The sequence below is a fragment of the Medicago sativa genome, chromosome 2, assembly GCF_051527215.1.
Source record: "Medicago sativa cultivar Bolivia chromosome 2, Bolivia_mono, whole genome shotgun sequence".
Lineage (NCBI taxonomy): Eukaryota > Viridiplantae > Streptophyta > Magnoliopsida > Fabales > Fabaceae > Medicago > Medicago sativa.
In genome coordinates this window covers 15,478,756-15,495,321 of record NC_140750.1, presented here as the reverse complement: position 1 = coordinate 15,495,321, position 16,566 = coordinate 15,478,756, and the positions used below count along the sequence as shown (strand labels likewise).

The 16,566-nt window shown below is 33.8% G+C and overlaps 1 protein-coding gene across 3 annotated transcripts; it reads left to right on the top strand.

Moving 5' to 3' along the window:
• The first annotated feature begins 4,398 nt into the window (after positions 1 to 4,398).
• LOC146944919 (uncharacterized) lies at positions 4,399 to 11,306 on the top strand. Of its 3 annotated transcripts, none has more exons than XM_085743311.1 (8): positions 4,399 to 4,432; positions 5,218 to 5,894; positions 7,111 to 7,299; positions 7,392 to 7,483; positions 8,254 to 8,313; positions 8,399 to 8,468; positions 10,280 to 10,483; positions 10,591 to 11,306. In XM_085743311.1, the coding sequence occupies exons 2-8, from the start codon at positions 5,226 to 5,228 to the stop codon at positions 10,975 to 10,977; spliced, it is 1,671 nt and encodes a 556-aa protein (XP_085599437.1). In that variant the 5' UTR covers positions 4,399 to 4,432; positions 5,218 to 5,225; the 3' UTR covers positions 10,978 to 11,306. The 3 variants fall into 3 exon arrangements, with proteins under 3 accessions (XP_085599437.1, XP_085599439.1, XP_085599438.1); XM_085743313.1 differs by having other exon boundaries at positions 4,399 to 4,924; XM_085743312.1 differs by having other exon boundaries at positions 4,399 to 5,010.
• The last annotated feature ends 5,260 nt before the right edge of the window (positions 11,307 to 16,566 follow it).

Below are 16,566 nucleotides of genomic sequence, written 5' to 3'. Positions count from 1 at the left end.
CGATTTATTTTGATGAGTGGTATTTTGTTATGTTATATGTTGGTATTTACTAGCATAATATATTTGTTATTTGTTAGAGATATATTTGTTATTTGGTGTAGAAATATATTTGTTATTTGTTAGAGATATATTTGTTATTTGGTGTAGAAATATATTTGTTATTTGTGAGAGATATATTTAATTTAGAAATAAATAAGATTATGAGAAAAAGAGTAGTTTTGAGGTGTAAGAGAAATAAAGTGTTATAAATAGAGAAGTTAGGTTTTTAGAAAGAGTTTTACGTTAAACCGCTTTTTGGAAAAGAGGAGAACAAGAAGAGAAGAGAAGAGAAAAGTCAAGAGAATAGGAGAAGACCTTAGGAAAGAAGAACGTTGCTGCTGATTCAGGAATTAATCTAAGGTGAGGGTGAGACTATCTTGCATTAATATTAAGTTGTTAAATCATTAGATTACATCTAACAAGTTGGGGAAAGTTTGTGAGAATTTGAGAATTAGGGTTTTGAGAGAGATTTGAGATTAGATGATGAAAACTTGTTGAATTGATGTAGAAATTGTATACAGTCCTTAGATAACCCATATGATGATTATTGGATGTAGTTTTGAGGTTAGAACCATGGAATTGGATGAGATGTTGGTGAGTTTAAGAATTAGGGTTTAATAATTGTAATAGGTTGTTAATAGATTTGAGAACCCTTTGAATTTGCATACAGTAAGTTGATGAATAATTAGTGTTCTAATGATAGGGTAATCATAGGGTAATGATTAGGGTCAAGTTTGGAGAGTATTGGATCGAATACGAAGTGGAAAAGATTTCCCCAAAGCGAAATCGCAGCTGAACTGCGATTTTGCTGTCAATGTGCAAAACGCGTTTTTATTGTCTCAGTTTGACAAGTTTAAGTTCCGAACTGGGTTTAGGTGTAAACACGAAAGTTGTAGGTATGGATGTTAGCTTTCTAATGCCGTTGGTCTCACGTCAAAACGATTTATAGAACTTGAGTTATGGTCAAATTACTGCACGTAGGTCACAGTGAATTTTTATGGACTTTCAGCACAACTTTTCCGAATTTAAAATGAAAACTGGTATTGATAGGTATAGAATTGGTCTTAGGCATAAACAAGAAAGTTTTAGATAATTTTGTTAGCTTTCTAGTGGCTTTGGTTTGACGTGAAAATGATGTTTGGTCTTTGAGTTATGATGAAAATTCTACAGGGAGGTCTTAGCAAAATTGTACGGTGACAACATTCTCTGTTTCATGTTTTTGCGTTTTGTTCATATGTTTCTGTTCTGAATTGATCTTTGTTGTAAACATGAAAGTTGTTGATATTTGTGATACCTTTCCAGTAGCTTTGGTTTGACATGAAAATATGTTGTGGATAATTTATTATGTTTTTACAAAGATACATAGTGAATTATTGTTGATGTTTAAATATGATGTTATATGATGTTGTTTATGATTGATGAATATGATGTTTTAAGATGTTGTTTATTATCATTTGATATTGTTATATTATGATATGACATGAATTATTTATGTGATCCATATGTTGTCATGATGCTAAGATGTTAAGATGTTAAGACGTTAAGATGATATGAAGTTGTTAAGTCGTCGAGTCGTTATGAAGTCGTCAAGTTGTTAAGATGTCATATATGTTCATGAAGTTTCTAAGACGTAAGATGTTGAGTCCATGCATACTCATTTAAAGATGAGGGCTCATGCCCTGGAGCTTTTGCTCAACCACGACGATGGAGCTTTTGCTCAACCACGACGATGGAGCTTATGCTCAACCAGAGACGAGGGCTCATGCCCTAGGAGCTTTTGCTCAATAGCGACGAGGGCTTATGCCCTAGGAGTATATTTATGCTCACAAGCGACGAGGGCTTATGCCCTAGATTGGTACCACATGCATTTGCATTTTCATGATGACTCTAGATGATTTAAGATGATAAGAGTTGCATAGTCGAGTTGAGTCGCATTGTCAAGTCAAAAGTCGAGTCGATCATGAAGTTGTTTATGACTATGATTATGAAGTCGATTATGAGTTTGATTAAGAAGCTGTTATGATGATTATAAGATGCTAAATGATTATTGTTGTTGATGTTCATGATTGTTTTGATGATGATGTTTGTTTATGAGTTGATGATTATGATTTGATGATTATGGTTATGATTAGTACTTGATGTTATATGATGATGTTTATGTCTATGATTAAGATGCTATGATTAAAAGGAATATATGATAATGCTTATGACTAATATTTGTAGATATGTGATGATATTTATATGATGATATAATATGAAGTATATGACTATTGTAGGAAGAATAATGATACTAGTTAAGGAAGTTTAAGATGCTAGATATGATTAATGAATTATAGGATGTTTAAGTTGTTGAATGTACTTTACATGATTTATATGCTTTATATTATTGTTTGAGAAATCTCACCCCTCTGCTTGGAAATGTTGCTCTTCGTATGGGTAACTTGCAGGTAATCGAGATTAGAGGCGTCGTGACTGGACTCCTCACATGTGTGTCTAAGTGCTCTGATACGTAACAGGATGGGACTTGACTTTACTTCTATTCCTTACGTATTGTTTATGAACTTTTATGAATAAATATTGAACTAAGACTTATGAGATTTTCTGATGAGGCCTGCATGGCAAAGACTTTTTATGTTGAATGAACTAATTCCGCTGCGAAGTTTTGAATTACTTATGTTAAATGATTTTGAAGAATAAATTGTTATTTATTCAGTTTATGAATTTTTAAGAAGTGTAGCATTCCGTTTAAAGTGGAATTACTCTGATTTTTACTTATGAAATTTTTACGTTGGGAAAACGGGGTGTTACACCTACCAACTAAGCTAAGCTCACGAGGACTAATAATAATTTTCCTCTAAAATGCTGCATTAGGTTAGCAGCAATTTAACCTAACAAATTCCATCTAAAATGCAGCGCACCGATTTAACCTAACAAATTTTCTCTAAAATGCAGCAATCCTTTATATTTCTCCTCACTGATGAGCTTTTCATTCCTATCCTGTTGCATCATCGTTTGTACATATATATCTATTGTTTCTGTAGACTTTTTTTTTGACAAGTTGTTGTAATACGTTTACAAACAAAATACCCTAATTTTCATGCAAACTCGGCTATATATAGCAAACCCTAAACCGTGTTTCTCTAAAAAAAAACCTAAACCGTGGTAAATTACACAGATAGCAGAAGAATCATATATTTTGATTTTTTGCAAATGGAAGGACGTGATCTTACAACCTTCCTCTAATACCACTGCTTAACTGGTATTCTAATTTAACATGCATTTTATCGATATGCATATTTTTGAGAATTGAACTATCCTTTTTGCGTTTTTTGTTTTTATTTTGAGATGTTTACACCAATTTTGGCAGTCTTCCTATTTAGTTTTGTCGCAATTTCTTGGTCTATTATCTAAGGATTCAGACTGTGTCGTGTAATGTCGTATTTTTTGAACTTAATATGAATTTTGTTTCGTTCAAAACCTTATTATGTTGTTATTATTTGGTAAGAAAATAAAGTTAATAACTTAAATAATTAGTTTTGTCAAAAAAAACTTAAATAATTAGTGTAATTTTTGTTGTTTTTTTTTTGTTGTTTTTTGCAATCGTTTCATAGCATAGTACTGAATGCATAATCAATATGATATTTATATACAAAACCAGTGCATCGCACGGGTTAGAGTCTAGTAGACCATTACCATGAAGGAGTTGCATAAAAAAAATTACAATAGATGAGTGGATAACAAGTAAAGAAGAGAGAAAAAAATATTATCTCAAAAGTTGTTACAAAATGGTTATGGTTCTTTTACTTGTTATCCACAATATAAAGGGGAATGGAAATAACACAATGAAAGTATAATAGAATTATTTCAAAAATTGTCGATTCTTTAAATATCATTTCTCTAAAAAAAATAAAAAAAATAGAAATGATATTATACAATCAAATTTATAACAACTTTTGAAATAACATTTTTTTTTTATTATTTTAAACAAAAACAATAAAAAAAAAAAGAGACTAAAAAAACATATCATAAATATGAGATAGATATTCAAAAAAGGGTCGTTAACTTGTGCCACATGTTAAGGAACCCAAAAAGAGCAATTTTATATTAAAAATCATGATAGTTTAACTTTTAAAAAGTTGAATGCACGACTTTTGATACATTTATTTTTATTATGAGTTCTTTAACATGTGCCCTTGTGGGCACAACTTAACATTTGCCTTCAAAAAATAGTATCAAGCAGTTACGCGCACGTCATTTTGGGTCCTCTGCGCGCGCATCTCGGATTTCTTTTCTGAAATATATTTATTTATTAATTAATTAAAAAAGTATATATTATTCTTAGTAACCTATTGTTTGAGGATTGAGAAGCTTCTACACTCTCCACTTTACTCTGGTAATTCTCTTTTCTTTCTTATCTTCGTTTACGAACTATATAAACCTTATAATCTCTAATCTCCATCTTTACAATTATCAATCACACACTGCTTTTGATTTTCAATGCATTTTCTTATTAATTGATTTAATTTACTACTTTATTAGATAAATTATCATGCCAAAGTTAATCATCATCACTACCAACAGCAAAGTTAATTCCACTTTACTCTGGAATTAAGACCTTAGTGTCAGTTTGGTAGTGAGATTTTGGAGGACTTAGATCTATATTTTAATATTATTTGAAATTTTAGAAAAATTTAAAGAATATTATAATCCATGATCATATAACAATTCAATCATGCTTTGTTCATTTTTAGAAACATTTTCTAGCTTGCTTAGTTTAGAAAACAAAAACAAGCCATCCCCTCCAAAATCCCGCTCCCGAACAGACCCTTGGCTTTAGCCTTTTGAACCGGCTATGAGACTAATCTCTGGTTCAGGCGTCTACTGGGTACTGATACATTGTTGTGTATTAGTTTGTTGGATTTTAGTGATCCCTTACTAGGAATCGAATTCGTGTTCTTCTTTGGGTTTAGGGTGCGTTTTCGTTCCAATCACATGTTTGTTGGTACAATCAAACTAACTTTTATGCAGCAGAGTCTCCTGCCATAATTAACTACCGTAGCAAAATAGATCACTAGTTCTGTTTTTTTTTTTTTTTTTTTTTTTTGAAGAAAAAATTAGCATGTAAGTGTGGTTTTTCCTGTGAAAAGCTAACATAAAAGCTGTATTGTATTCATGAAGGAAAGAAAATGAGTGATGCAGAAGATCAATCACATTCTTCACGAAACAAGTGGCAACCAGAAAGCTATAAAAATCATCATGCTAGAGATCCTAATCCGGGAAGTGACCTTTGGACAGATGGACTTATCTGTGCTTTTGAGTTTGTTCGAGGAAAGAAAAGACCAGTTAAGTCGAGATCCTCATCAAATATCGCAAACAGACCACATTCTGACAGCCGATATTCAAAGATGCATGCCCCTTCAAATGGTTTAATGGAGGCTTCATCCACAAGACCAGATGAAAAGAAGATCTCTCATCCTTCATTTGATGATGACAAAGAGGTCTCGATCTTTCAGGTTGGCCAATCTAATTCCCCAGAAGAGCATGTGGGTGATCATTGGGTACCAATTGGATGGTCCAGAATCTCAGAACTTGTTCAAGTAGTTCAGGTTGATGCCGTCTGGTCTTCTCATCAATTTGAATTTGACGATTCTGAAGATGATTTTACTGTAGCAGATCTAGCAGCTCCCTATTGGGAGCGTCCAGCTGGGCCTAGATGGTGGTGCCACGTTTCTGCAGGTCACCCTGTTGTTGAGGCTTGGCTCAGCAATGCTCAATGGCTACATCCTGCTGTTGGTTTAGCTTTGAGAGACGAAAGCAAACTTATAAGTGAGCGGATGAAGCACCTTCTCTATGAGGTATGTTGTATTTCCAGCATTGGTATTTCAAGTCTTAATGGAAAATAGTGGTAGATGTGATTTCAACCTATTTTGATTTGGGTTTTCTAGGGTCGTTTAAGTTTAAAAACAGGTTGATCGAAGGGTTGCAGTATATGTGAGGGTAAGGGGACATTTAAGGAAATATAAACTTTTGTGTCTGATTGTGTAACCTGTAAGAATTTGGATTTCTAGTCGTTCATACGGTGAGTTTGCCAAGAAAATCAGATCTGTGTTGATTTAGAAAACCAGTCAAACCAAAAGAAAGTGGGCAGGATAAAAAGAAAACCAAGGGTTCCTTAGGCATCACACCTAGGGTTGATTGTGTTGATGTGAGCACACAACCAATGCACAGAATTTTGCTGAAATCTCGTAAAACTGTTACTTCAGTTCAGTCTGAGAGAGCATTACAGCTATTCAAACAGACCTTCAATGGCTTCCTCCCTCCTCAAAAGAGACATTCAATGACTTATCCAATAAGCTTAAGCAATGAAGTCCTCATCCAATAACTAGCATGCTGTGGCGCAAGTTGTAGATGCTTGAGCCCTTAACCATTTGGTCCATGGTTCCATCCCTGCCCAATGCGTATAGAAAAATATGTGCAGGGAGAAGTCAACCCCTTAAATGGATCTCAGTTACCTCAAGGCATTAGTTTCTGCAGTTGCATGCGGGGGGATACCTTGGTTTACCCAGCAAAATCCTCATCTAATAGGAACTTGGGCTTCCTAACTATTAAGAAAAACTTAAATATCAAAGTATACTGTAGAACATATAAAAACTTAAATCCAATTCAATTCTAATAACTATGAGAGTCAGATAAAGGCTTCCGTACAGTATCCTCCATGAAAAGCATATCTATCTTTTGATACCTTTTAATATTCAATCCAGTATGCTAGTTGTGCTCTAGTTATGTAGGACAACCATATTCAGCATTTAGATCCAATCCAAGTATGGTCGTTGTGCTCTAGCCTTTGAAAGTTCTACAACAATCTTAGGGAATGTTTAAGCAATAAGTTAGTTGATAATACAAGGGATCTGCTGATGGCAAATGACATTTGCGACAAGGAAACAATTTCCATGTTATTCATTACAACTTTTCTTTGGAAACCAGTCTAACTCAAATACTGATTTGACTTTACTCTTATCTATAGGTTTCAGTGTAATGCAAATACTGATGTGACTTAATTCTTATCCATAGGTTCCGGTGAGAGTTGCAGGAGGGCTGCTATTTGAGCTCTTGGGACAATCAGTGGGCGATCCTCATGTTGATGAAGATGATATTCCGATTGTACTTAGGTCTTGGCAAGCACAAAACTTTCTAGTAACTGTAATGCATATAAAAGGTCCTGTGTCAAAGATAAATGTTCTCGGTATAACAGAAGTTCAGGTTGTTCTTGCTTTCCATTTATCTTCATTGGTCTCTAGTAACAAATTAATATTCTTTTAGAAAGATGTCATTAATTCTGTGTGCTTTGTCAGGAGCTTCTTTCTACTGGAGGATATAATGTGCCAAGAACAACGCATGAAGTTATAGCACATCTTGCTTCCCGTCTCTCACGGTGGGACGATAGGTAATAACAACATTTTCATTCATGTTTGATAAGTTCAATAATTAGTTTGCTCATATATGAAACCAACAATACATATGTGGATCTCATATTCCATTATGTGTTTCTGATCTTCAGTTAAGTTCGCAAAATAAGTATTTCCTTAGTTATTTTACAGAAAAGTAAACTGATCTTTGCTTTTGTAACTTGGAAAATATACTGAACGGGACATAATAACTAAGTAAACTGCACACAATGCATATGCTGGAGCAAATTTTTTGTTTTTTGAAAAGGCAATATGCTGGAGCAAACTTACATTTATCTGGTTTCATTCCTTCGAGAAAAAAATAGAATGGCCCATATTTGGTTTCTTATTGATAAAGTATAAATGTGTTTCTCCTTTGCTGATAGTTTTGTTGTATGCAAGCTTTCGATTATATGGAGATGAACTATATTTTATGATAATGGTGTTTTGTCCTGAATCTAATGCAATGGTTTCTTTAAACGTTGGATGGTTTTGAATTTATTTGATGTTCAGAACTATATCTTTTATACACCAACATGTAAAGATAGTGGACATAAAAAGGAAAAATACGAAGTACAAAATTATTTCTGTAGGTCTCTGTTGTAATGCTATAAACACAACACATGTAACTTTCTCGTGTCCCTTAGTTGACTTGCAAACACAGATGGAAAAGCCACCACACAATACAAGTGTTGTTATTCCAGTGCAATTTTTTCTTAAACTGCTTTTCAAGTCTATTTTGGTTCAAGATTTTCATTTAGATTTTCAGGTTATTTCGGAAATCTATATTTGGGACAGCAGATGAGATTGAATTGAAGTTTATGAACAGGTTCTTATGTGAAATGTTTGTGAATTCAAGTCATTTCAATTTTTAAATTGTCCCACACTTGATTGACAGTTTTCCCTTTGATTAGGAGAACCCATGAAGATTTGAATTTTTTTAATATAATTTTAAATCAAGAAATCAGAAAGTTATCAGCACAGGTATGCTCTTTCTTGTTACTCAAAAGATACATCTTTTGTCGATTTGTTAATTTTATGACCCGAATAGAAATTTACTTTTATGTGACAATTTTCACTCGGTGAGAGAATAAAATGGGGGTTTAGATTTTCAAATGGTGAGATGGTTGCAGTTCACACAGATCTTTCTGTTGCGGGTCAAATAGTGCACTTCACCTATAAAATCACATTTGATAGTTGATATGAGAGAGCATACTGTAATTGTATGTTTAAACTAGACCGCACAAGGGAATAGTTATACTACTAGTGAGTGTTAATTACGGTGTTTATTACAAGTAATTATCTCCTAAAGTTACTTCTCAATTAGAGCACTAATATATTTACTGAAGCATCTAAAACATTTATTTTAGAGTGTAAAAGTCACGTGGAAGCAATTTAGGCTTTAAAATTTAGTTTCGGGAATACATGAAGAACAATAGATGAATAGAACATGAAAGATGATTTGATTGAAGTGATGCTGCAATTCTGCTCGATCATATTTATTGTTTATTGTTAAACTACTTCTAATTACCATTGAGATGTATGAGTTTGGAAATATAAATTTTAATGAGTATAATGTCCATTGGCCATATTGAATACAAATAGTTATTTTCGCTGAAGGATCTGATAATTGATCTGAAGTTATCAGGCTTGAGAGCTGACAATTGACCAAAACCAGCTTGAGGGGTTGGCTCATTAATTAGATGAGCCAGTTCTACTCAACTTTAGCCAAGTACTGCTAGACTATTTTGGTTCACGACTTTGCTCAAAAAACACACTACAATAACAACAACAATATCAAAGCCTTTTGCCACTAGGGGGGGTCGGCGATGTCATGAATTCCTTATATGTATTAGGTTCACAGCTATACCGTTCACCTCTAAAGCTCTCTGAAAACTTTGGCTGGTTCTTTTCTTAATATTCCTATCGAGTTGTCCTCCATTTGATTTACTTCATGGTGTTTCTATAGGTATTCTCTTATGTATCCAAACTACCTGTGTCGAGATTCTACCATCTTCTCTATAATAGGAGCTATTTCAATATTCTCTTTGTAAATCTATCTCTCATCTTGTCTTGTGTACTGCTCATCCACTGTAATATTCACATCCTGCAGCATTAAGTTTACTTTTTGGTTGGCTTTTTACCGACCAATATTTAATTCCATACAACATTGTAAGGATCTATTAACTGTGCATAATTTTTTAAAGTTTGAGTGGTATTTTTCTGTTGTGTATCACATAAAACATTCTTTCCTTTCATCCATTTTGCTTGGGTGCTATGGTTGGCACCTCCCTCTATCTCTCCAACACTCTGTATGTTGGATCTAAGATACTTAAAATGTGTGACTTGTAGTATGTTATGTTTTTCATATTTTAACTCTACATTAGAATTTGTTTATTTATTTTTTGTCAAACTTGCATTCTGTTTATTCTGTTTTACTTCTACTTAGGCGGAAACCATTTGTTTTTACAAGGCTTGCCACCACATTTAAATTTTCATTATCTCTTCTCTTGATTCTCAAATCAGGAGTACCATTTGCGAAAAGCAAAAGTGTTAGAATTTGTTGGATGTGTATCTAGAACTTAGACAAAAGCCCAATATGGGCTCAAAGTTAATCTTTAGTGATACCATATAGTTATCGTAGTTTTTATTGCTGGCTTTTGAAAACACAAGCAGTGGCAAAGTGGTCAATATTATCTGGCCATAAGCTGATATTTTTTTGTTTTAAGAACAATTCATGCTGATCAAGTCCACTGCACATAGAAGCTCCTTTCAACTTTTGCGTTTCATTACAGGTTATCAGAGTGAAGTGGTCACTTCATGCAAGAGACGAGATTGTTTTTGAGCTTCTCCAACATCTGAAAGGGAATGGAGCAAGAAATTTGTTGGAAGGAATAAAAAAGAACACAAGGGAAATGATTGAAGAGCAAGAAGCAGTTCGTGGCCGTCTGTTTACCATTCAAGATGTTATGCAGAGCACTGTCCGAGCTTGGTTGCAGGTATTAAGACCTCATAAGATCATTCATTAGGTTTCATTGCAATTTAATATTATTGCTGATTACCCTATACTAACATGATATTTGTCGTGAATCTGCTAAATATTCAGGACAGAAGCCTTAGGGTGACACATAACTTAGCTGTATTTGGTGGTGTCGGCGTTGTCCTCACCATCATTACTGGTTTGTTTGGTATCAACGTTGATGGAATACCTGGGGCAGCAAACACACCATATGCATTTGGTGTCTTCACAGCCATCCTCATCTTTTTAGGAACAGTGTTGATTGTCGTTTGTCTTGTTTACCTTGGGCTGAAAAACCCCATTGCTGAGGAACAGGTAGAAGTTAGGAAGCTTGAGCTGGATGAATTTGTGAAGATGTTTCAACATGATGCAGAGAATCATGCTCAAGTCAGAAAAAATGTTTCGAGGAATAACTTACCTCCTACAGCTGGTGATGCTTATCGTAGAGGTGCGGATTTTCTTGTGATACAATAGAGAGACTTTTATTAACTGCCAAAAAAATATTTTTATTCAAAATAGGTAAAACAAAGTACATATGGTACTAGGCTCACGACTAAAATGGGTTATTATATAATAACTTAAGGGTAATGTTAACCGGTGCCCCCGGGGCACTGGTTAAGGAGTCAAATATAGTAAATATTACATTGGAACTTATAACTTAAATAGCTATGTGATGAGCTTCTTTCATCTCTAATTCTCAGTTTTTTTATTATCTCTTGAAGTTTCATGAGACAGTTATGTTCTGTACTTTGAACTCCCATTAAACTCACACAATAAACTCATATTCTCGTTGTCATTTTTAATCATGCAATGGACGTTTGCTTCTATTGTACTCCAACACTGAAATATACATACAAACATTGTTTTCTTTGTAGTACAAGCAATGGTTTTATAAAATTCAATAATTTACTATACGGAAGAGTTTCAAATTAAATTTAGAAAACCCAATAATCTATACGCGTGTGATGCAAACCTTGGAAACCTAATCCCTCGCTTGTTTAGAATTGAGAAAGTCTTGTATGGTCACAAAACTAAATGTAGTGTTTAGTCAAACAAACAAAGAGACACATATCCCAAAAATGTTTTTCTTTTTATTATTATTAGAAAAGTTTCTTTGGGTGTTTGCGTAAGCACTATACATTTGGTCTTACGATCATACAAGAATAGCTTGTTTAGAATTTGTTTTGCTATGCATTTGAAGACCGCTATTGAGCGACAATAGACTACCATTAAGTGATTGTAGTATACAAAAATAAACATACATTTATATACCTTGAATTTGTTGTTGACAGGCAGCCTACCTGAGCTCATTGGCGACTTGTGTGCAGATTTGAGTAGAATTTGGCTATACGATTATTATAGTACTAAATATTCAGTAACGTCTTCATTAAATTTTTCCTTCAAAATCTACAAATATAAATTCGGTATTCAATAATATTTTATCTCTCATTACTCGCATAATTCACATAATTGGTTGACAAGTTCTTTCACTCCTTCGCTCTCTACCAAACCACCACTAAGCCATTTCATTTTCAAAAACAACTCCTTTTCTCATATTTTCATTTGCACTAGACTTATCTATTTTATAACATTAACACTTTTTTCCCGATTATCACATCATTGCAATAGTATTTTATATTTTTCATGGTTCAGTGACAAAAGGAAAGGTAGAGAAAATAGAAAAACTCTAATATTCTCAAGAAAGGTTTATATTATTTCAATGCTTCAATGCTTGAGTATCTTGAATATGCCTAAACACTTGGTGGTGAGCCTTATTTATACTACTCTAGGAAGGCTCTACATTACAAACTAAAAATATCTAGAAACATTTAATGCTACTACTTAATTACAAGAACTATCTAGAGATTCTAATATCTAGTTCACGTGCCTAGAAGGTTCTAGAGATGCTAAGATGATCCTAATCACTATGACTTTATTTTGTAATATTCTTGAAAGTTTTTCGACATCTTGAGAGTTCCATAATGTTCTATATTATTCTCCATAATTCTCTATCATTCTCCCCGGGTTGAAAGAGACTCGTCCTCGAGTCAAGAATTTCTTCTTCGTTCTAAAAAAACACCATTAATCTTCTTATATGAATCGTTTATAGAATCCTTCTGTTGTTGAGACCAAAGTAATCCAAGGGAAAAATCCATACTAATAACTTTCCAAGGCGGCTTAGGAATTGGACGAGGCATGTATAACTTTGTATTCTCCTTGAATGGTTCCTTTGGGAATAAAAGTTAAAGTGGCTTAAATTCCTCTTTTCCTTCATTGAAATCATTGAGTAGTAAATGTGCCAACTTGATTTTAATCACATCCTTCACAAAAGTGTAGGTGTTGGCATAGCCACCATATAATGCACGACGATCATATTTCCAAGGCCTCTCAAGATGAATGTGGAAAGTATCCATAGGAATAACATCACACCATAAATTTTCTTTATAATTATTGCCAATGGAAAATGAGAAAATGGAGTGTTGAGATACTTTTACCTCGTCATCCTTGTTGAGCCATTGCAACTTGTATGGATGTGGGTGCTCCTTTGTCGGCATCTTCAATTTTTCCACCGTATAATTGGATTCAACATTCTCACAGCTTTTGTTATCGATGATGACATTACAAACCATGTCTTTCGTTATTGTTGTTTGCAAGCTTCTTTCAACCTCCAAAGATTCACCATATTCAACAAGAAGATATTCTTCGTCATATATTGGTTCATCCTTATCCTCCTTTTCAAAAACTTCATGGATGTCACCGGAACCATATTCATCATCATATATTGGATCTATGTTTCCCACTTCTTCAAACCCATATTCATCATCATATATTGGATCTATGTTTCCCACTTTTTCAGACACTTCACAAATGTCAGTACCAACATATTCTTCATCGTAGATTGGTTCTCCCATTGTCTCATCTTCAAACAACTCATGGATGTTTTCTCTTTCTTCTTCAAAAATATTGTTCATCTCCCCATTGACGATGGTGACTACTTTATGATTCACGCAATCCAAGGCTATGTGTCCATACCCTTGACAAATGAAACATTTAGGTATATTGGTATTTCTCTCTTTGATTGTATTATGTTGGAGTTTGAATGAGGAAATAGGTTGGTGGGTTAGTGGTTTTTGAGAATCGATATGATTTTTGGTGGGGGAAAAAGGTTGGTATGAAGATTTTTTAGGCAATTGTTTTTGAGTAAAATTTGCTTGATAATAATGAGGAGGTAAAAACTTACGGGTTAGTTCTCGACGCATCTTCTCCCATTTCTTGATCTTGCTTTTCCCTTCACGCTCTCGTCTCCTTTTAACATTTTCCCACCAATTTGAAGCGTGTTTCTTCAGCTTGACAGCAACGATCTTTACTTTTTGCTCCTCTGGAATCTCCTTGTACTCAAATACACGTTCAACAGTTTGTAGCCAATCCACAAACTCATCAGGTTGTAGCTTCCCTTCAAAATCTGGAATATCTACTTTGATATCATTCATCGGAGTTTTACGTCGGTGTGAGCAACTGCTTCTAGAAGATGAAGAGTCACTACTAGAGCCATCATCATCAACTCTTTTTCGTTGTGCTTCCAATATGGCTTGTTGGGCATTGACGGTCTCTTGTAGTTCCTGAATTTGTCGCCTCATTTCTTCCATCTCCATCTCTTGCAAACCTCTTGCATTCTGTCTTCGAGGTGGCATTTTGACGAAATTAGTTCAACACACTATTTGGTGATGATTGTGGTGGTTAGTGGTTGTTTTGTTGGTGGTGAAGATTGTGATGGTGAGAGGTGGTTTTGTTGGTGGTGAAGACTTGTTAACCAAGGGTTTTCTTCACTTCCCAAACAAAATGGCGGTGTTAGTTTTGCGAACTAAATGGCCGCAAAGTGAAGTTTTACGAAGGCAACTCCTTGCTCACTTGAAAACTCACTTTCCGTTGATTTTTTCGCACAAACTCAACTCCGAGGTATCGTAACCAGCCTTGATGTCAAATCTGTTTCAGTGACAAAAGGAAAGGTAGAGAAAATAGAGAAACTCTCTAATATTCTCAAGAAAGGTTTATATTGTTTCAATGCTTCAATATTTGAGTATCTTGAATATGCCTAAACACTTGGTGGTGAGCCTTATTTATACTACTCTGGGAAGGCTCTACATTACAAACTGAAAATATCTAGAAACATTTAATGCTACTACTTAATTACAAGAACTATCGCTCTCTGTCTAATCCCGTGAGAGATGCTAAGATGATCCTAATCACTATGACTTTATTTTGTAATATTCTTGAAAGTTCTTCGACATCTTGAGAGTTCCATAATGTTCTATATTATTCTTCATAATTCTCTATCATTTCATGTCTCTGAAGTATTTTATATTTTTTAATTAGGTCTTTTTGTTAAAATTCTGTTAGTTTATTTTTAAAAAAAGCCAAACTAGCCCATTAAAATTGGTACTAGGGAAAATTGAATTTAAAACCTTGATGTATGCAACTTTTTTTTGTTAGTTTAAGAACAATAGTGACGTATAAACCAATTGTTTTTTTTGAGGGGATATCAACCAATTTTATATGTCCTCCACCTAATATCCCACATAATTTTATATCTCTAATCTTCTGTTAGTCACCTAAGACGATTAATAATCTGTGCATTAACTTTCAACAACTCTTCTTCATGTTAGTCCTTAATTTCTCAACTGTGGCCTTGAGACTAAACGACTCCTCTCACACTTTCTTTTTTACCCTTCTACTCCCATAATTTTTTTTTGGGTTAATTAAGTTTTTAGTCACAGTTTTGTTTTTAGTCTCTACAAAATAAAATCACACTTTTTAGTCCCTGTGACATTTTCCTTAAGCATTTTAAGGACCAAAAATGTTGATGAAATTTTTCTACGGGGACTAATAATGCTGATTGAAAAATTTTATAGGGACTGAAAATGCTGATGGAAAATTTTATAGAGACTAAAAAGTGTGATATTATTTTATAGAGACTAAAAACAAAATTCTGAATATTTACAGGAACCATTTACTTAATTAAATCTTTTTTTTTTCCTCAGACTTAAATAGATTTCTGCATTTCCTTCAAAGCTTTGACTTTTACAACATGACTTGAGACGTCTCCCTTTCCTTCAAAACTTAGACTTTAATCGTTTGACTAATGGAAATTTGACATAAGAGCACCCACATCGCCTGCTCCTTTGGGTGGTATCACACTGCCCAATGCTTTTGTGTCATAATAGCATGGATAATTGGCATTGAAATTGAGTAGTTAAACAAGCCATTGTAGTAATGCATTACTACGGTGCTTTTCCTGCATTTGTCTGACTTTGGGCACATTTTGTATTGCTTTTGTGTAAATATAATTTAAAGTATATTTAGAAAATGTAATTGAGTGGTTTAAATAATTGGGAAGTGTGAAGTAATATAATGTATTATGTGGGACCCATTTATACCACCCATATGGGTGGTATGGATGTGGGTGCTCTAAGAACCTAATTGAAAAATATAAGGAAAATGCTAACAAGTGCCCTAAGGGCATTGTTTAAGCATCTAAAAGTAGCAATTTTTACATTGAAAATTGTACGGTTATGACTTTAAAAAGTGTTTGACTTGTATTTTCAAGACATAGTTTCTTTTTTTGGGTTCCTTAAACAATGCACTTAAGGCACTTGTTAGCAAGACCCAAAATATAAATAGTTTAGGGATCTGATTACACATTTTTTTAGTTTAAAGATCTAATTAAAAATCTTAAAAAAAAAATCTAACTAAAAATTCTCGAATAGTCCAGAGACATACAGATCAATTAACCCTTTAATCATTTCAAAATACACATCACTTATTCTTTCTCATACAGATCAAGTAATTTTTGTTTGAGATTGTCACCAAAGAAGTGTTTCTAATAAGATCTATCGGGGGGAAAGGAAAGAATAGGAGAGAGAACCCGTTGGAGCACTTTATTTATTGTGTGTGAACTGTGAATGGAGAACATGGCACTTTAATGTTAGGGGAAAAAGCATGAACCCTACAACCCGTATTTAAGTGCATTCAAGACTCATTTGTTACCTTCCCCAACTTTGTGTT

Excerpts from the sequence above, each read along its gene's own strand:
- LOC146944919 (XM_085743311.1), top strand. The coding sequence starts at position 5,226 with ATGAGTGATGCAGAAGATCAATCACATTCTTCACGAAACAAGTGGCAA. Across the intron at positions 5,895-7,110 it reads TGAAGCACCTTCTCTATGAG|GTTCCGGTGAGAGTTGCAGG; the intron begins GTATGTTGTATT and ends TCTTATCCATAG. Across the intron at positions 8,314-8,398 it reads GAATTGAAGTTTATGAACAG|GAGAACCCATGAAGATTTGA; the intron begins GTTCTTATGTGA and ends CCCTTTGATTAG.